General features: G+C 43.8%; 1 protein-coding gene across 1 annotated transcript in view; it reads right to left on the reverse strand.

The window, feature by feature from the left end:
• Positions 1–15,397, reverse strand: part of LOC137527741 (myosin-1B-like) — a 29,865-nt gene extending 14,468 nt beyond the window's left edge. Inside the window, exons 1-16 of the mRNA XM_068248579.1 lie at positions 15,355–15,397; positions 11,133–11,345; positions 10,909–11,052; positions 9,858–10,014; positions 9,741–9,768; positions 8,666–8,780; positions 7,028–7,120; positions 6,883–6,946; positions 6,698–6,796; positions 1,699–1,802; positions 1,480–1,618; positions 1,141–1,259; positions 909–1,058; positions 643–813; positions 258–564; positions 101–171 (exon numbers count right to left, since the gene is read on the reverse strand). Of these exons, the coding sequence (XP_068104680.1) occupies positions 101–171; positions 258–564; positions 643–813; positions 909–1,058; positions 1,141–1,259; positions 1,480–1,618; positions 1,699–1,802; positions 6,698–6,796; positions 6,883–6,946; positions 7,028–7,120; positions 8,666–8,780; positions 9,741–9,768; positions 9,858–10,014; positions 10,909–11,052; positions 11,133–11,333 (1,962 nt within the window). The 5' untranslated portion in view covers positions 11,334–11,345; positions 15,355–15,397. The remainder of the gene's footprint in view (positions 1–100; positions 172–257; positions 565–642; positions 814–908; positions 1,059–1,140; positions 1,260–1,479; positions 1,619–1,698; positions 1,803–6,697; positions 6,797–6,882; positions 6,947–7,027; positions 7,121–8,665; positions 8,781–9,740; positions 9,769–9,857; positions 10,015–10,908; positions 11,053–11,132; positions 11,346–15,354) is intronic.
• Positions 15,398–21,819: the final 6,422 nt, after the last annotated feature.

The following is a 21,819-nucleotide window of genomic DNA, read 5'->3' on the forward strand; positions in this document are numbered from 1 at the left end:
ACATGAAGGTCCACTTTTTATAGGGGTTATGATGCGACAAGCAAGGTTTGAGGGAGGCATATTTTATGGGATCACATGACTTTTCACTTAAATCACTTACTCTGAACAGGGCAGACACAGTCTGGAAGGAGGAACCCTTCTTTTTCTTTCCACCCTTTCCACCATCACCAGCTAAAAAGGTACATGTGAGAATGATTGACATCATAATGTAAAAGTCACAAATGGTTGTCTTACAGATTTAGCAGAGTAATACTTACCGTCAGATCCAGAATAACTGGAGTAGAGGAAGGACAGTAACTTCACAGGAGACTTTTGGTAAAGGCCAACAACCGTTTCGTTCAGTGGGTCCTTGTTCTTGTCCAGCCAGCCAGTGATGTTGTAATCCACGGTACCAGCATAATGCACCAGAGCGAAGTGGGCTTCAGCCTTGCCTTTGCCAGGTTTGGGCTTCTCAAAGTTCTTGCACTTGCCCAGATGTTGGTCATAGAGCTTGTTCTTGAAGGAAGTGTCTGTAGCCTTGGGGAACATACACTCCTCTTCCAGGATGGAGAAGATACCCATTGGCTGTATACAGAAGTCAATTACTAAAACTCAAGGCTTTATAAGATTTTGATCATGGAATTGAGTAATTTCGACACCCACCTTCTCAATAAGCTCAATGCAGGCAGCCAAGTCCATACCGAAATCAATGAACTCCCAATCAATTCCCTCCTTCTTGTACTCCTCCTGCTCCAGGACGAACATGTGGTGGTTGAAGAACTGTTGCAGCTTCTCATTGGTGAAGTTAATACAAAGTTGCTCCAAGCTGTTGTACTAGAAAAAAAGGCACAGATTACTACCGTATTTACATGATGGCATTCACAGTACAGTTATCATGGCCTTTGCTAAAAATGTATCTTTCTACATACGTCAAAGATCTCAAATCCAGCGATATCCAGCACACCAATGAAGAACTGCCTTGGCAACTTGGTGTCCAGCTGTTGGTTAATACGGATGACCATCCACAAGAAGAGCTTCTCATAGACAGACTTGGTCAGAGCACCAACGGAATTGTAGACCTACAGATAATGGCAAGTGGTTAGATTAACACCATCAAAATTTCTCAAAACGGTCTTAGAATTTTACATTTAGCTACATTACCTGTTGGACAGTCTGTCCCTTGGTGACATATTCATTACCGACTTTGACCCTGGGGTAGCACAGAGCCTTCAGCAGGTCAGCAGAATTCAGACCCATCAAGTAGGCAACTTTATCAGCAACTGCAGAGTGCATGTAAGACGGGGATTAGCACTTTTTGAGGATAGACTTTAGGCGTATTTGCTACATATTTCATTCTTGTCTTGTTTGACATTCTAACACGGACGTCCATCTACAATAAAATCTTCTCAAAGGCACTTACCTGGACCCCCAGATTTTTTTCTTTTGCATATTTCCATTCTATAATTTCCGAACAGTCCACAGTTGGAACTTAATACTCACCTTCAGTACCGTCAGGCTCAGCCTGCTCCTCTCTCTGCTTCTGCTTAAACCTCATGTTGCCATGGTGCATGCCAGCACCAGTCAGCTTGTAGATGCCAACCTTTTCTTCTTGTATAAAGCCCAAGATGTCAATGGCAGTCTGCAGTTAAAAGTAGATCTGTTAGGTTGTGAGACAATAGGCTACTTCATATCAAAACAGCATTAAGTCGGGTTACGTACATCTGTGGCTATCAGCTCTTCCTCATCATCAATACTCTTGACAGATATCTCACCCTGACTGATGGCAGGGTAGTCATATGGGTTGGTGGTGAGCAGAAGCATTTCTGTAGACAGAAAAATTATTAATAAAACCACATCTAAAAAAAAAATATGACTGCCGTTGCCAAATAAACCTATATAGTTTAGAAGACACCTTATATAAGCATGTACTTAAAGTGGACCTGAACTCTTGTACTGGACAGAAGAAAACATAGAGAAATGCACCCTGTATGTATTTAGAGAGCTTAGCCTGTCTAATTCGCCCTCATCTGTGACTAATCACCAGTGTAATTTGATGTCTCAGCTCAACCACAACTCATTGGAGTGTGCAAGGGGCTACAATGGACCAAAAAGCCCACTGGGCCAAATGAGGTCTGGTTCACCATGAGCTTGCTGAGTAGTCTGTAACTCTCGGTGTTGCAAGTCCTGCTCCATAGAGCCACATTAATCCATGCCATGCACTGATGAGGATCAGTCAAACCTGAAACAGTCTGTATGCATGTTGGATTAGTGTGGCTCTGTAATATTAACAGTATTAGTATCTGACACATCCTTGCATTTCAGCAGATCTGGAGGTGTGGCTAGCTCGCAGGGACAACAATGGGTAATTTGCATATTTCAGCAGTGATGCACTGGGGGAATCTCGGAGTTAACTCCAACCTGTTTTATTTCAAATTTTTTAAAGCAAATTTTTGTTTTCCTGAACTTGGTGAACATACCTGTTTTCAACCTGGATACCTATATAACTATGAGCTGATAAACAAAACTTCTTTACTGCTTTTAACACCTGTTTAATCACACCTAATACTGATAGTAGAATATCAGTAATTATACCAATATTCTACTATCCCTGATAGCAAATTATCTGTATAATTACCAATATTCCGCTATCACCCTCAGTACCCTAATTTAACATTAACCCTCCTTTATGCATAACATTAATCTCCCCCTACCTACATCTAACATTTACACTAAGTCCAGTAATTACTATATTTTTCGGACTATAAGACGCTCCTGACCATAAGATGCACTTAGATTTAGAGTACAAAAACCAGGTGAAAAAATGTATACTAAGCCTGGTGCATCCGTGACATCTTGTGGATTATGCCTCCTTGTACCTCTTGTGTCTTCCGGTGTCCTCCTCTGCCCCCCTTGTGTCCTCCTATGTGCCCCCATGTGTCCGCCTATGTCCTCCTTGTGTCCTCCTCTGTGCCCCTTTGTGTCCCCCTTGTGTCCTCCTCTATGCCCCTTTGTGTCTCGCTGTGTCCTCCTCTATGTCCCTTTGTGTTCCCCTGTGTCCTACATTTGTCCCCCTGTGTCCTCCTCTGCATGGACACAGTACAGACAGTCCCCGACATTGTGGCAGGTTGGAGGTTAGTATTTGCAGGCGTTTACAATTCAGGAACACCCTGCATTTGGATTGTAAGACGAAGTGACTTTTTTCCACCACCTTTGGGGTAAAAAGAGTCTTATAGTCTAAAAAAATACAGTAATTCTCCTGCGGCCAGCCTAATGATTAAAGAGCCCAGTGCACCCAAATTTTCCGGTGGACTACTGCTCCTAGCGAGCAGCTATATAGCAACTCGAAACCACACAACCGCCGCCATCCCTGGAGAGTTCCGCTACACAATATATAGCGTGGAAGAACCTTCCTTGCTTAAACTATACAAGCCCACCTCCCAGACATAGAGGGTGGTACTAAGTAAAGGCAAGAGAGAAAGACACACAAGCATACTGGTTTCTCTCAATCCTTAGTTATCAGTGACCCTATGTGTGTCAGGAGGGGCAGGTTGCCATGCAAAGAAGTGGGAAATTCCCTACACCACAGAGAAGGTGGGCCTAAAAGCCCCTTAGACAACTCCAGGCCCAATGGGTTGTCTGTAGTAGTGTAGACGTTGTGGCTTATTAACGTGGGTGGGGTTATCTAAATTTTCTAGCATCAAGGCAGCTGGGGACAGCAAGCAGGATGGCAAGATACTTCAAGCAAAGAAGAAGACTGCCAGCAACTACAGAAGACTTCTAACAACATTGAGGTGGATGATCAAGAGGGCGACTTGGAAGAAGAATACTAATGATGTCTGTCTAGGCATGTTACTACAGGGAAGCAGCCCCTGCAACTGCAAGGGGGAGGGGGAGCAGAGCTGTAAGGGGTCCAACTTCTACTTCACTCTCTCTGATAAAGGGGTCCATCCTTCAGAACAGGTGTTTTTGTGGCTATACTTGTTATGGGTATAAAGATTATGATGGCCACACTTGTTTTATGACCCTTGTAAGGTGGACCCTAAGCAGGGGGAGCAACAATAGACCCTGTAAGGGATGCAGCTGCAGGGGGGCCCAGAAGCCCCAAGGGGCCCCGTGGGAGGAGAAGTTTCTTTTTTCCTGTCCTGAGAGACTGACAAATAAGGGCACTGAGATAAAAAAAACGTTCCGCTCGCTGAGGCTGGGGTGCTTGTCTGTCGGTTTTCTGTATGTATTTTCTGCCCACCGTGTGTGTCTATATGTGTGAAAAAATGCACATTTTATCACAGAAGCTAATGTAATTGATAGAGAAAATGCCTGCACAGTGCTTCACTGCTTTCTGGTTTTATCTGCATGGGGAAAACACATTCAAGTGTGCACAAGCTAAATGAATAACATTGCTTCTCAGTTTACCTGTGCAGAAATTGAGGGGAGGGGCAGGGACCCCATCCAAAGTTTTGCAGGGGGGCCCAGTGAATTCTAGTTAAGCCCCTGGCCCCAAGGGTGTGAGGGTCACCGAGGGGTGGCAAAAAAGGGTGTGATTATTGGGGGGGGGGGGCTAATCAAAGATTTGCTGGAGACCCCATGATTCGTAGTTATGCCCGTCTCTAAAAAAAATCCTTTTTATACATGAATGAGTAAGGGATCTACTGCCAGACTCCTGAACTCATTAGACAAGACGGGGAAGGGTGGTTTATATGTTGTTGTTTGTTTGTTTGTTTGTTTGTCTTTCGTGAACATGTTCAGTACCCAGCAGGGCCGGATTTACCATAAGGCACTGTAGGCACGTGCCTACAGGCGCCTGATGATGGAAAGGCGGCTCATTCCCCTCTACTACTACCTCCCGATCTCTTTCCCTATGCAGATTCCCGAGCAGAGCATAAATGAAAGGTTACATTCCACTGACAAGATCTCCCTTTAGCCCCACTAGATACCGAGGGTACCTCTAGCTGCCTAATGCTAAGTGGCACCTGTAGCTACCTATGACGGGCAAAGGAAATAAGGGAAAAGTGACAGCTGGGCCAGCCAGCACACTTGTGGTGCAGTTCGGTGAAAGTTTGTTGGTTCATGGAGGGTGAAGTCTAGGGCGCCAGGGCATCTGTGCCTATAGGCTCCTCTGATGTAAATCCGGGCCTGGTACCCAGGAAAATTCCACATAAAATTGGGCCAAAGGGCTCAGACAGCCCTGAGCGGTCTTATGTGTTATCGCACCATCTTTCACATGAAATAAATCCCAGGTTAACATAGTCCGGCATTCAGTAAAATGCAATAGCCTAAAGTTGATTATGCTCTATTAACCACCCTGGCGTTCTATTGATTGCGGCGCAGCAGTATATTTTGAATTTTTTTTTAAAATCATGTAGCTAGCCTAGCGCTAGCTGCATGATTCCCCCCTCCCACCCCTCCGATCGCCGCCGGCGATCAAGCCCATCCGGAAATCCCGTTCGGAACGGGATTTCCTTTAGGGCTTCCCCCGTCGCCATGGCGATGAACGGAATGAGGTCATCAATGTCATCGACGTCACAGGGAGTCCCGATTCACCCCTCAGCGCTGCCTGGCACTGATTGGCCAGGCTGTGCAGTGGGTCTCGGGGGGGGGGGGGCTGTTACGCGGCGGCAATCGCGTACAACACGCAGCTAGCAAAGTGCTAGCTGCGTGTTTTAAAAAAAAATTGTGCAAATTGGCCCAGTAGGGCCGGAGCAGTGCACAGCGGCGGTCAAGGGGCGAGCTGAGCTCGTCCATACCGCCAAGAAGGTTAATAGCAACCTTGCTGAACGTAAGGCCCCTTTCACACTGCCACATTTTCATTGCGTTGCACTACCTACTTTTACCGCAGGGTGACGCTAAAGCAATGAAAGTCTATGGGGCATTTCATATCTGATGCGATGTGCCAGAAGTAGCCGATTTAACGTTAGGGCAACAGCCTGTTATGAGCCAGCATTTGCGGTGATGAACGAAAGTCATGTAAGTCAATGGTAACGCAAATAATTTAAACTGTTTTGCGTTAGCGTTGTGGTGCGCATGCATGGCTGCCAATTTTTTTCAGGACACTTGCTTGCAATACGTATTTCCACCACAGAAAGTGAGCAGTAGAGAGCCTCATTTATGGTGTGTTTTGGAGCCAGGAATTACATTAACTCTAAGGAACGCTTAAGCCAGGAATAAAAAAATCTGTTTTACTTTACTGGGGCTTCTACCAGTCCCCTCCAGCCATCCCGTGCCCTCGCCGTCACTCATGGAGCCTCCGGTTCCCCACCACAAGCTAGTTTTGTTTTTGCTCACAGGCCTGGCCATGTGTATTTTTCTTCGCATTCCCATTCTCAATAGCATCCTGCGCCTGTCTAGGACGCTACTGAGGACGGCTACATGAAGAAGGATATGCGTAGCTAGGCTTGCGCAGGCGCAGAAAGCCCGCCTACTCCCTGTCAGTGAAAGCGAAACTAGCCGGGCGCGGGGGACAGGAGGCTCCGTGAGTGACTGCGAAGGGCACGGGACGGCTGGAGGGGGCTGGTAAAAGCTTCCCTTTAACGCAGGTGTCTACAAAGCTTGTTTTTAGCCGTGCGCTGCGATGCGATCATCTGATTGCACAGCAATGAAAACGCTGGTTGCGAACGTGAAACCGGCCTAAATGTCATTTCACTAGTTGTCTATTATTTTGAAGGCAGCAGCTATCAGTATCTTTAGCTTCCAGATGATTTTTTTGATGTTCGTTTAAACCTACCGACAACCTCTGGCTTCTTGTTGGTCAGGATCTGGTAGAAGATGTGGTAGCTCCTCTCAGCTGAAAGCTGGAATGTGACTCTGGATTTCTCCAGCAGGTCTGTCGAGGAGAAAGAGTTATTGGTTCTGGTGGAATAAAAAGGAGCAGGATAAAACCTACATACGAAGTTGCTAAACAAATCTTACAGGTCTCAATATCTGCTGAAGACAGTTTTCCTGTGGTCCCGAAGTGGATCCTGATGAATTTGCCCTGGAGATGTTCAACAGTCATGGTCAACCTCAAGTATCTTGTTTGCAATGCTCATATGGACATATTAGGAAGCTTACTTACAAAACGGGAAGAGTTGTCATTCCTCACGGTTTTGGCGTTACCGAAGGCCTCCAACAGAGGGTTAGCCTGGATAATTTGATCCTCCAGTGTGCCCTATTAACAATTAGAAGTAATGAATTAGAGGGAGTGTATTTGCATTGGCAACAGATGGAACAGTTTTGTGAATTTGGAGCTGTGTACATGGATAAGTCAGTCCTGCTCATAATGATCGTGGCTCGATCATTAGTGCTATGCTGCTGCCGCTAGCGTGTGCACAAAGTTTTAAGGAGCAAACACACATACAATGGTTATCCCCAAAAGGAATTGGGACTTGATCCCTCAGGTGATCCCTCAGGTCAAGTTCAAGGGCCTACGTTCAACAAGGGCACCCAAGGATTTGGGTGCTGGGTAATGCTGATAGAAGAATATCTGTAATTGTTATTCTACTGTTATCTTTACTAACCTAATTCTCCCAATAAGCTTTCCCTTACCTAATCCTAACACTTACTTACCCTAACCTACTTCTAACACAAACCTACCCCCTACCTACTCCTAACACAAACCTCCTCCCTACCTAACAATAACTTACATTGAAGTGGGGTTTAGCTACATAATAGCAGTGGTGTTAGCAGTAGTGTTTGAAAGAAGGCGCCTGGCTGTACTGACACAAAATAGTCAAATCCGGGGCAACTGGTAACTTACCCATACCGCTGCCTCAACTGATATTTTCGGTGCCTAAATTAAGCACCTGGCTCTTGGCTACAGTATAGCGGATTGCTCATTTCCGTAAATCTGCTGCTAAGACCGCCATTACCATAGCCAGAGCTCTGCTATACAATAGCTAAATTCCGGCTTAAGCCAGTGCCATATTCCCCACCACTAGTTTTAGTTTGCCTATGTAAAAGCTGAACTCTGGCTGAACTCTAGCCCTTTAGCAGCCAATGTATTTAGATGCTTGCAAGTGCTCCAAGCCAATTTATTTAAGCACATTTTTGTGCTTCTTATTTTTTACAAAGTGGATGGTGTGTGTGAGCAGTGCACCCTGGAGCAAAATATACACATAAATACTCACTATTTATGTGTAACTATTTAGGAGTCTCGATTGTTGTGTTTATAGGCACTTTTATTGGCCCGAAGAAGCAGGCTCAGACCCGTGAAATGCGTTGCCTGTGCTTTGCTATTAAAAATTCTTTGTCTAAGAATTTTGTCTCTGAGGTAAGCCACCTCACTTGTTCCTTTTTTGTTGTTTTAAAGTATTTTATACTACTAGGGCACCTCTTTATCCCCTATATGTTCTTATTTGTTACATTTCCTTGCTAATAAATAATACTGTTGTAAGGTGTATTTTTGGCCACTTGTCAATAAAGGGCAGCGTGAGACAATAACAGAGGACTTCTACTTTCAGTTTCTATATTTTCTGCTGGCAGAGAGACATCAAAGCATTCGAAGAATTTACTGCACAAGTAGTTCTGCTGACTGAGGTCAAAAACAGTACACTCTCTCAAACAAGATAATTCCTTTGAAGCTGCTAATGGGTTAAATATCCAGCACTCAGGGCTGACAGCCAACTGTATGCATTTTTAGTATTTAGCCACTCTCAGCACTTACTCAGTTGTGTACTTTGAGCTCCATCAGCTAAAGCAGTTCCACCTGTCTCACCTTGTTGCTGGCAGCTGCTTCCTTCTTCTTTCCTGAGTCACCGATGGCTGCAATTGTTGCAAAGTACTGGATGACACGCTTGGTGTTCACAGTCTTTCCAGCACCAGATTCTCCACTGGTTATAAACAGAGTTATATAAGTTAAATGAAATAGAAAATAAACAGTTTGGTGACCCATCTTAGGGAAAGGACTATCAAACAACAAAGTGGAAACTCAGTCCCTGAGCTTGTGAGAAGAAAGACACAGAATCCAAGCTCATTTCCTCAAGTAACTAAGGACACTTACGTAAGTTAAAATGGAGGTGCTAAAGTGGATGTGGCTAATCAAACAGCAAAATTAATCAACCCGTTGCACACACTCGTGCAACAGCTCACCATCCAGAAACCACTGTTTTCACTATAACAGTAGGGAAAGCAGTTGTTTCGTTAGGGTCTGGTCTGATTTTGCTGTTTGATTGGCCGAACTCCCTTTAGCACCTCCATTTTACCTTAGTTAAGTGTTCTCACTTGAGGAGGACACTTGTAAATTAAAAAGCCTGGGGCTAGGCTTAAATCCAATGATCAAGGTGGTATCAACACTACGACCTACAGAAAATCTACTGCAAAAAAATGCATCATTACATTGGTCGAGCCACCATCCCATAGCCTTACATTCTGGTATTCCTATTGGACAATTTCTCAGGGATCAAGAAATTGTTACAAAAATAAGGCAAGAGAGTACTAAAAATAAATTTTCCCTCCATATAATTAATTGAACAAGCACATAATGGTGCAAAATTGTCACCACTAGAGAGACTATTGAATGAAAACAGAGAGACCGATCAGAAGAAAAGAGAAGTGATTGATTGGCACATGTACGACCTATTTACACGCCTTACTTAGGATCTTGGGCAAATGTTATATGTTGGAGGCCCATAACTTTAGAATTAGGTGGTTGTAGATTATACATTTCCAGGTTGATCATTATTATCCATATTATTATATACATATACTGTATATTTATGTAGATAAAATGCATCAAACAAGAAGAAGATGTTATACTGCAATGACAGAGTGTAATCTCATATTGTACTTACGTAATCAGGATAGACTGATTTTCACGGTCTGAAAAACAAAATAACACATCAGAGATGTTCCAGGAAACTAATTACAACTTGGAGAAAGAAGAGAGCTATTTCTGAAAGGCCCATTACCAGTTAACATGGACTGATAGGCGTTATCAGAGATGGAGAAGATGTGAGGTGGTGCCTCCTGACGCTTCTTCCCTCTGTAGCCGGCAACAACTTCGGGATTGTACACTGGCAGCCACTTGTAGGGGTTCACAGTGACGCAGAACAGGCCGGAGTAGGTCTGAAAGTTTTCAGTGACATTAAATGTTTAGACAGCTTCTAGAAATCTTTTAAGATGACCATAGCAAAGTGAGGTTGAGTCATCAAGATGATGCTAAGGAGATTGGAACAAATCCAAACAACTGCTTAGAGCATACATGTAAAACTCAGGCCCACAGAGCCATCAACCTTGGCCCATAAGTGGTTTCCCCACAGTGCATTATGTTTGGCCCCCTCTAGGCAACCACGGAGGCAATATTGGAGGCAAAGCCCTCAATCTCCAGCGAAGCTATATGAGGTAGGAAGGGGAAAGCACTAGACACCAGGAACTGTGTAGGGTAAGGGGATCACTAGACACAAGAGAATTGTTGAGAATTGTTTAGGGGTGGTAGGAGGACCACTATACACCAGGGAACTGTATACTAGACTCCAAAGAACTGTATAGGTGAGAAAGTGAGCCCCCCTGGACACCAGGGATATGTATTTGGGAAGGGGGGGTCGCTAGACACAAGGGACCTGGTTAGGGGAGAGAATGAGGCCACTGGACACAAGGGAACTGTATAGAGGGGACCACTAGACAGTAGACACCAGGGAATGGTATAGGGGAGGGAGGGAGCCACTAGACACGAAGGAACTCTATAGGGGAGTTTAAACCCCCTCACTTACTTTACCAATCATATTATAAGACATAAGACAAGGACAATGATTGGTCATTCTACATATATTGTTTTTATTTTATTTTTTTGCTTAGGTCCTGATAAACCAGCCCTAGAGAGTTAATGGTTTTTTGTTTGTTTGTTTGTTTGTTTGTTTTTTTCTAAAATTTGTTTAAATCACTGGATTTAGTGATAGTACTAACAAGGTCTGGAAAAATCTGACTTTCTTATGATTGTGTGTTAAAAAAAAAATCACTTACGTAGATCATCCAGGCTGCGTAACGCTCTTTGAGGTTATACAGCACAGAAGCCTCGTTCAGGTGGGTCATCATCGCCATGTCCTCAATCTTATCAAACTTGGGAGGATTCTGGGGGTACACCTGGCTGTCTTTGACAGTCACATCCTGTAAACATTACCAGACTCATTGGAATTGTTTGGTAATAATTGACATTGTTAACTTTTAAAATCAATCTCACAGCTTACCCTTCCATCATCGGTCTTGACGGTGACCTTGCCAGCGTCACGAGCAGTGATTAGGCCTTTCACGTACAGCTCTTTGACATCATCCACAAAGCAGGTGTTCTTGGCATCGAATGGTTTGTTCTGAGCCTCCAGTCGCTCCTTCTCTGACTTCCTCAAAAATTGAGCGGCGTCTCCAAACACCGCCATTTCTCCGTCCCCCATGGCTGAGGCTGTCTGTATATATATATGGAGCAAATACTATCATTATTTCCTGGACTGCTTAATTTTCCATCCATCCCTCCATCTGATTCATTAACCACTTCCCCTCCCCGGTACGAGTAACTACATCCCTGCAAATTCCCTCTTCGTAGCTACTATGCCCCTTGCCGTTGTGCACTCCTGCTCGCCCCGCGTGCTCCCACGCTTGTTATTGCTGATTCTTATTCAATTAATCTCTGTCCTCGTATGAATGGTTGCAGGCATCAAAGAGATGCCGCGATCATTTGTTTACTTCCAAGGGAACACGTCGACGTATTACTTCTTATTACTACTACATACTATATATACGCAAAAGGAAGTAATGCATGAGGACATCTGGATAAAAGAGATGTTTTACTATCTGCACTGCACATGCTGTATTGGGGGCATAATATTTGCACATGCTGTATTGGGGGCATAATATTTGCAAATGCTGTGTTGGGGGCATAATATCTGCTTTGGTTAAATGGGAACAAAAGGGCTGCACGTGTTAACAGGTAATAGTTTACACTGCCAAGGTTCAATGTATTGTTTTCTACATCATATTATGTATACTCCAACGCCCCATTAGTTTGAAGTATGTTGACCCGGCCCTTGACCAAAAACGTTTGGGCACCCTGACCTAGACAATAGGCTCAGGACTGGTTCACATAGGCAGTAACAGCAGTGGCTGGAGAGTGTACTGGTTAAGGGCCCATTCGCACTAGAGCGATTAGCGGGTGATTCCTGCTAATCTCTGAAGCACTGGCACAATATTAACCCTATGGCAGTGATCTCACTGCCGCCAATGTCGGCATTTTGCTGCGATTGAGTAGCGATCGCAATACAGTGTTTAACAAAGAGCTGATTGTGGCTGGATAGTGTAATGGTTAAGGGCTCTGCTCTGATATGGGAGACCTGGGTTCGAATCTCGGCTCTGCCTGTTCAGTAAGCCAGCACCTATTCAGCAGGAGACCTTAGGCAAGTCTCCCTAACCCTGTTACTGCCTATAGAGCGCGTCCTAGTGGCTGCAGCTCTGGCGCTTTGAGTCCGCCAGGAGAAAAGCGCTATATAAGTGTTTGTCTTTGTCTTTTGTCTTTTGATCATGATCACTCAATGAACGTGAATTTGTACAATTATTTTACTGTGATAATCGCGGTAAAATCATCCACTCGAATCGCTAGTGCTAAGCGCTAGTGTTTTGCTTCTTCAAGTGTGAATGGGCCCTAAAGGCTCTGCCTCTGACACAGGAGACTGGGGTTCAAATCTCCGCTCTTCCTGTTCAGTAAGCCAGCACCTATTCAGTAGGAGACCTTGGGCAACACTCCCTAACACTGCTGCTGCCTATAGAACGCGCCCTAGTGGCTGCAGCTCTGGCGCTTTGAGTAAGTCAGGATAAAGCATGATATAAATGTTCTGTGTCTTGTCTTGTTAATAATTTGTGAAAGCAGCATTTTAAGTGTGATCATCCCCTGTTCCATGGAATAGAAGTGGTCTTTAAATGACAGCGATGACAATCCGCATCGTTCGTGTAAACTTTGCGGTAGATCCCGCTGTCTCCCGTTGTTCTGGACATTACATGGAGCATCCAGTGTTGGCTGTGTTCGCATGGTTCCATGTCCCCTTCTGGGCTCCAAACGTGAGGTCGAAATGCCGGGAACCGATGCAAAACGCTTTTCTGTTTGGTAGCAGAAAATAGTTTAGCATTGGCTAAAAAAGCCACCACCGGTTTCTGCAGATGCCCATCTGAACAAGCCCTTACTGTAGGGAGATGGGTCATCAGGCTATCTATACAGAAGAAGGTCACATTGCTTCTTATACTAGAGGGAAGGGGGGAGGGGTCATCAGACTACTTTTACTGGAGGGAAAGAGGGGGGGGGGGTTATCAGGCTATCTAAACTGGAGGTAGGGGGTTTATCTGGCTACCAATACTGGAGGTGGGGAGAGGGTCATCAGGCTACCTATACTAGAGGGGGGCAGCTGCTGACAGTGGCCTTGGGTAGTAAAGAATACAAATCCGGCCCTACCTTCTGGCCATAGTGTCCTTATCTTATCTGAAATAGGAAGCTGTTGTTTGCATACTGAGATAAGCTTGCTACTGGAACTGCACAGTTCCTGCAGTTAGGCATAGCCAGCCAGACCAAGTAACAAGAAAAAAAATGGGGAACATATAGGGTTACAGATATTTTCTGGGCACTAACTATTGTTTGCCATTTTTTTATTTTTGTATTATAAGGTGTTTAAATGCATCTTGAGATACCTAAATGCCGCTAGGTCACAATTTATAATTATCTTAGTGAGAAATTTTAAAAACCATTACGTTTTTGGGTCATGTGGACCCTGGTTGCCACTTCCTGTATAGATTTAGCTGCTGTGTAGTTGGTGCTCAGGGATAAGTTGGTACAGTAAGTGGGCGGGTCAGAAACCCAGATTATTGCACCCTAACTGTGCAGTTCACATGTGGGGTTCCCAAACAGGAAGTAAAGGATAAAATAGCCCATTACCAGCCACAGGTTTCCTAATTTAGAAAAGTCGTGGTGGTCTAAAAAAACACCTCCTGGACTAAAACATGTGTAAAACTTGTACAGGAGAGATGTTTTAATGTTTGTTTGTTTTTGTTTTTTAAAGAGAACCTGTGAGGGAAAAAAGGCCTTTTATGTACTTACCTGGGTAGAGGGAAGCCTCTGGATCCACAAGCATCCCCTGTCCCTCTTCACCTCACTGTTCCAGCTCTGGGACCCCCCAAAGCTTGTGGTCGCGCTCCCATACAAGTATGAGCACCAGCGATGAGCAAAAATGCTAATATTCTTTTCGCATTAATTTTCCCGAAAATATTGTTAACTACCTGAAGACTGCTCCACGCCCGTGGGCATGGCTGCAGCGGCAGCCCCAGGACTGGCTAACGCCAATTGGCCTCAAGTCCTGGGGCTGCAGTTTGCAGGAGATTGCGCGCAGGCTGCACCCGCATCTCCTGCTTGGGAGGCGGAGCTCCGCCCCGCCTTGTCTCCGAGCGGTGCTGTAATGGGGACAGCCGTGTGACACGGCTTTCCCCCTGAGGCACAAGTGAGCGATCGGCAGTGATAGGCTGGCTGGGGAGGGAGGGAGGTAGGGAAATAGAGAAAAAAACACCTTTATTTATTTAAAAAAAAAAAGACAATATATATTTGTTAAAAAAAATAAACAACTGGGGGGCAATCAGACCCCACCAACAGAGAGCTCTGTTGGTGGGGAGAAAAGGGGGGGAATCACTTGTGTGATGTGCTGTGCGTCTCTGCCGCTTGTCCTTAAAGCTGCAGTGGCCAATTAAACATAAAAAAGCCTGGTCTTTAGGAGGGTTTAGCACTGTGGTCCTGAAGTGGTTAAATTCGATTTTCGAGCGAAAATGCCACAGAAAATAAGTTGTGCTATTTTTGTTGCTTTTTTTCGCAAATTTTCATGGTAAAAATAGATTTTCTTTTTTGCGGTTACATTTTTCGCAGTAAAATATCATTTGTCTGTTTTTTTGCGCTTTTCACAGTAAAATAAAGATTTTGTTTTGCATTTTCGTGAATAACCTGAAAATCCAAAAATGCAAGTTAGTTTTGTGACCATTTTCTCAAAATTGAAAATAGCATTTTCGCTGTGAAAATGACGTTTGCGAAAATTTGCAAGCAACACTAATGAGCACGGTCACACTGCTCAAGTCAAAGGCATGCCTCACACCTGCGCAGTAGCCAGGAGCCACTGCTTGGTCTTGGCGGGAAACACTAAGCCCGTTTGACTCTGTGCTAGTGCATAGGCGCGAGGCGTCTGCGCCTGGGCGAGGGTTTCAGCACTGGTATGGTGAGGAGGGGGAAGACAAGGAAAGCTTCTAGATAACTCAGACGGCTTCCTGTTACCTAGGTAAGTATCCATTTGGGGCATTTTTTTTTCACTAGAGGTTTCCTTTAAAAAAATAAGTTCTAAAAGTGCTTTATGCTAATGGACTAATCTAGCAAAAAATGTTTATTATTATTTGAAAACTCACCTTCTAGTGCTGTTCTTGATGGAAAAATAAAGATCTTCTTTACTCCTTTAGTAAAAAGAAAAGAGAGTAGAGTAAGAGGTGAACGTTGTCCAGCTGTGCAATCCCAGTCCTGGCAATCACAAGATCAAACTTACCAAGAGGCTACGAAGGAGGGATAGAGAGATCACATCTTATATAGAAGACCAATCTGCCCGTCAGCAGAAGGGCTTGCCAATTAAGGAAAGACTTTAATTCCTTCACTGTCTGAAGAAACCCAACCCTTACTGTTCTTTGCAAGTAAAAATAACTGAACAATCATGTGTCATTAATGTGACCTTCTGCGTTTTCTGGGGCTGACAGGTTTAGCTGCCAGTGTCTTCCCAAGAATACCAGACCAAAAGAACAAGTGGCTGCTGAGTTTATAGAGGACACAGCTGGCTCCTTGGCTGTACGTATCTATCTATCTATCTATCTATCTATCTATCTATCTATCTATCTATCTATCTATTTATGTGATATCTATCCAATCCATTTGATATCTATCTAACTACTCATCTATCTGTCTACCTGTCCATCAATCTGATAACAATCTATTTATCTATCCATCCATCCATCCATCTGATGTCTATCTAACTACTTATCTATCTGGCTATCTGTCCACCAGTCTGATATCAGTCTATCTATCCATCCATCTAATATCTCTCTAACTACTCATCTGTCTACCTGTCCACCATTCTGATATAAATCTATCTATCTATCTATCCATCCATCCATCTGATATCTATCTAACTACTCATATATCTGTCTACCTGTCCACCAATGTGATATCAATCTATCTATCTATCCGTCCATTCATCTTATATCTCTCTAACTACTTATCTGTCTACCTGTCCACCATTCTGATATAAATCTATCTATCTATCTATCTATCTATCTATCTATCTATCTATCCATCCATCAATCTGATATCTATCTAACTACTCATATATCTGTCTACCTGTCCACCAATCTGATATCAATCTATCTATTTATCTATCCATCCATCCATCTGATATCTATCTAACTAGTTATCTATCTATCTATCTATCTATCTATCTATCTATCTATCTATCTACCTGTCCACCAATCTGATATCAATCTATTTATTTATCTATCCATCCACCTGATATCTATCTTTCTATCTATCTATCTATCTATCTATCTATCTATCTATCTATCTATCTATCTATCTACCTGTCCACCATTCTGATATTAATCTATTTATTTATTTATCTATCCATTAATCTGATATCTATCTACTTTGTATCTAACTACCTGTCCATCCACCTGATATCAGTCTATCTATTTATCTATCAATCCATCCATCTATCTGATATCTATGCATTTATTCAATATCTATCTTTCCATTCATCTATATATAGGTTACCAATTATGGTACAAGTTTTCCTTCAGATTTGATATTTCAACACGATTTTTACGATCGAGTTGCATAGAAAACTGCGCCGTGTGTGTTGCAAAGAGATGTGAAATGCTTGTTTGGTTGATTGGAAAAGGAAGAAATATGAATCCAAAAGTTGGAGTTTATGATCGAATCGGAATGGTAAATCTTCTTAAATGATTCCGTTCATGGGAACGATCAATAATCGCCTTCCAATTAATTTCGATCATTCAAATCGCTCTTAAAGAATGTGAAGGAAAATTTGTACTATTAATGTGCACCTTATCAAATATCTGTCTCTACTTATCTATATATCCATCCATTTGATATATATCTATCCATTTATCTATCTACCTGATAACTATCTGTTTGTTTATCCATTCATTCATTTATTTGATATCTATCTGTCTATCCATCTTTCTACCAGTCTTTCTATCTATAGATCATACTACATATCTGATATCTATTTACTTATCTATCTGCCTACCTATCTACTGTCTATTTATCCATCCATCTGATATTTATTTATCCATCCAGCTATATATCTAATATCTATCCATCCATCCAGCCTTCAATCTGATATTTATCTATCCATCCATCTTTATATCTGATATCTAGCTATAAAGCTATCCATTAATTCATATTCTATATACCAGATATCTGCTTATCTATTTGTTTAGCTAACCATCCATCTGATATCTATGTATCTATCTATCCATCCACCTATTTATTTGATATCTATCCATGCATCTATATATCTGATTTCTATTTATTTACCCATTATCTGATATCTATCCTTCTGATATATATCCATTAATTTATCCACCCATCCATTTGATCTATCTATCTATCTATCTATCTATCTATCTATCTATCTATCTATCTATCTATCTATCTATCTATCTATACTATATAATACTATTGTTATTATTTAGTATTTATATAGCTCTGACATCTTCAGCAGCGCTGTACAGAGTATATTGTCTTGTCACCAACTTTCCCTCAGAGAGGCTCAAAATCTAATCCCTACCTAAATGTTACGTAAATACCATACTTTGTATAATCACGCTACACTATACAGTATATGCTAACTACACACCTACTGTATATGCTAATATATATATATATATATATATATATATATATATATATATATATATATATATATATATATATATATATATATAGAGTGTAATTGCCTTCTTAAAACAGAAGGAAAAAAATTTGCAATAATTCAGTTATAAGTGAACATTTGTGGTTACCCACAATGCACCACCACTAAATATGCAAATTATTAATTTGCATATTTAGTGGTGGTGCATTGTGGGTAACCACAAATGTTTACTTATAACTGAATTATTGCAAAATTCCTTCTGTTTTAAGAAGGCAATTACACCAAGCTTTGCTTTTTTAGTAGGAGGGCTTTTTGGTTCCTTTTATCCCCCTATACATTCCTAGTAGTTTGGGTCACCCTGAGCTGCTTGGTTACTCTGATATATATGTAATATATTATATACTACCTACAAACTATGTATAATACGTGTGTAAGTACCGTTATATACTATATATAAACACTAGTTGACCTAAGCCCGTTTAAAAACGGGCTCTAGGTCTTTTCACGCCACCGCCTCCGTGCATGGAAGCTGGTGTGTCACCTGACCCGCGTGGGATCCAATCGTGGACGGTTCTGATCGCCATTGACCCCCACATTAATTACCATGTTTTGTTCAACGATGTGTTCACACTCATCGTTTGTTCCTATGTTCCCGATTGCAGAGGATGTCGGATCGTTCATCGCCGCGTATCTCCTGATCCATCTTCCGTGGTGAATATGTAGCTCTACAGAGAAATCCTATTGCAATTTTCTACTAGGAAAGATAAAAGTCAATTACTGCTGCTTGACCACAGGTGGCTACAGGGATTGCTGGCAAACAGCCAGGCCTGGGTTCACATCACAGGATTCCAGGCCGCCCATGAGGCATTATGAGGCAGGTTCCTCAGGCGGCGGAAGTGTGGGGGGGCGTCACCCACCTGGCCGTGGCTGGAGGGTGTAGCAGCCAGGAAGGGGGAGAAGCGGACTCCCCAAATGCGCTTTCCCTCCAGCTATTTTGCCCGCATTTAAGTAATCAACGCAGTGAGCAGGCCGGGAAAGGGTTCCACCGCTCGCGTCACTTCTGGCAATGCCGCCCACTGACTAGTGGATGGAATTGCAGGAATTGACAAGTGGAATGCAACGCTGGAACAGAAGAAGGAAGGTGTGTCATCGCTTCCCCGGCGCGCTCGCTGCGCTGATTGCTTCAATGCAGGCAAAGTAGCTGGAGGGGGAGCGCGGTTGGGGGGGCCTCTGGTGAGGGGGGGGGTGTGCCCGCTGCTCCCCCTTCCTGGCTGCTACCCCCTCCAGGCTACCTGTACTGGGTCACTGTTACTATCTATGGGGGGGGGGGGGGGCGGCATCCTCTCAAGTTTGCCTCAGGTGGCAAAAAGTCTAGAACTGGCCCTGCAGGAGCCTATTGGCACAGATGCACTGGCGTCCTAGATTTTGCCATCCACGAACCCAAAAACCCCTCCCGAACTGCACTGCAAGTGTGCTGGCTGGCCCAGCTGTCACCTCCTACTTCACTGTATTTTTATATATTAGGAGACCAAAAACATATCTTTAATGGTGCACCACTACACCAACAAATCGCCAGTATGGCGGACCAGGGCAGGATGCCTGTGTGCGGGGTTGTTTTTACATTGAAAGTGGCGATTCCTGGCATGGTTGTTGTCTAGATGTTGCTCAATCTGTTGCTTCCTATATAGTGCAGATGTACACAATTGTTTGTGAAGGTCTGAAGAAGGGTCTACCCGAAACAAGTCGACGTTGTCACCTTATTAAACAATTGATCTTGTGTGATTTTTTTGCACCTATTTTATAGGATGTTTCTAAAGATGAATCTCTTTGAAGATCTGTGAACCAATTTTTGCACATTCTTGATATATTACATATTTAAGCTTACCTTTACAAAACAAATGTTGTTGTCTCTTCAAATGATTTATTTATGCCAATATCCTTGTATCCATACTGACCTCCCCCAACTTCCCCTGGTAGCACAAGTGCCCTTAGAATGCCAGAGGAACCCTCAATATTAAAGTGAATGTTTACCGGTCCTAATGAGCCTTCCCTCTCCTCTCCCGGTGCCCGGTCCCGCGCAGGATCCCCCGTGGCAGTATTCGACCAGTTCGGTCAAATACTGCCACTTCCGCAGGGAGCTTTCGGAAGCCTTCGGGAGCACTCGGGATCCCGAGGACGCGGCCACTCCATACTACGCATGCGCGAGCGCCCTCTATGACGCGCTCGCGCCTACATAGTATGGAGCGGCCCGTCTTTGGAAGCCCGAGTGCTCCCGAAGACCTCCGAAGTCCCTGTGGCGGCGGACGCGAACGGGGGAGCCAGCGCAGCACCGAGGGCACCGGGACCGAGCCTTCCCTCTCCTTAGGTGAGTATCTGACTTTTTTTTTTATTAGCGGTACCCATTGGCTTTAAGTAGCTACAGGTGTCCCCAAGTATTAGGTAGCTAAAGGAACCTCATTATTAAGTAACTACAGGTACCCCTTAGTATTAGGTAGCTAGAGGAACCTCAGTATTAAGTAGCTAGTGGTGCCCCCAAGCATTGGGTAGCTAGAGGTGCCTCCAGGCTGAAGGGAGATGTTGTCAGTGGCATGCCAAGAGTTGGGTGAGTAATTGCTCATTTTCACTCTGCTTGAGACTTTACATAGGGAAGAAGGGAGGGAGGCACTTGGGTAGGGTAGTGACCCGCCTTTCCATCATCAGGCGCCTGTAGGCATGTGCCTGCAGTGCCTTATGGAAAATCCGTCCTTGCAAACAGCTATTTGTAACGCTTCTGAAACCTGGACTTCGCAAGGGAAAATGTTTATAAATTGCCCCTGCAACTTCAAAAAGTGTCATATTGTTTTTAAATATTTGTTTTTATCCCCAAAATTAGGTGTACTTTTGAGGTAAACCAGGTTCAAATTTCGTAGTGCCTTTTGTAGTCCTTGTTACTGTATCCAATTCCATCCCACACGATGTTCAGAGCCAAAATTACCAAAAGGTAAAGGAGTTTGGTCCTGGACACCATTTTTGGACATGGGTCACTTTGTGCCTAATTTACTCTGACCCCGGTGGTGAAAACTTGAGAAACCGCTAAAAACGTAACTTTGTAAGTTGGACCATTCTCTGTGTTGGGCTTTCCGGGAGTATAGTTTGAGGTTCTCTAAAATCTCCAAAGCAGTTTGGGTAATGTTTTGGGTATTTCCAGTAAATATTTTCAGAGAAATACTGAACCCAAAGGGAAGAAACTTTGGAAACTGCGGGGTAAATCAGAAAACCTACTTTTATGTTGTGTTCATCGGCTTCCTGATTTTTTTGTTTGTTTGTTTAACCACTTCAGTACCAGCAGTCTCTGGCCCCTTAAAGTGACACTTAAGTAAAAAAAAAATGACTTTTACTCACCTGGGGCTTCCACTAGCCCCCTGCAGCTGTCCGGTGCCCTCGCCGTGTCCCTCCGATCCTCGTGTCCCCGCCGGCAGCCACTTCTGGTTTCGCCGTCAGGAGCCGACAAGCTGGGAACGCGAGTGATTCTTTGCGTTCCCAACCACAATATCTCCCCCTATGCTGCTATTGCAGCAAGGAAGGCCACAATAGCAGCATAGGGGGAGTTATTGTGGCTCAGAATGCGAAGGATCACTCGCGTTCCCAGCCTGTTGGCTCCTGACGGCAAAACCAGAAGTGGCTGCTGGCGGGGACACGAGGATCGGAGGGACACGGCGAGGGCACCGGACAGCTGCAGGGGTCTATTGGAAGCCCCAGGTGAGTAAAAGTGTCTTTTTTTTTTTTACTTAAGGTTACCTTTAGGGACCAGAGACCGCTAGCACCAAAAACCCCTCCCTTTCATTTAGCATAGGTAGATATGTGCTGTCCTCTGGACCCCCTTTAGTTTAGGAAGCCATGTGCCACCCTACCTTTAGAATAGGTAGCCATGTGCCATCCCCCCTTCCCCTTTAGT

The sequence above is a fragment of the Hyperolius riggenbachi genome, chromosome 8 (genome assembly GCF_040937935.1).
Source record: "Hyperolius riggenbachi isolate aHypRig1 chromosome 8, aHypRig1.pri, whole genome shotgun sequence".
Lineage (NCBI taxonomy): Eukaryota > Metazoa > Chordata > Amphibia > Anura > Hyperoliidae > Hyperolius > Hyperolius riggenbachi.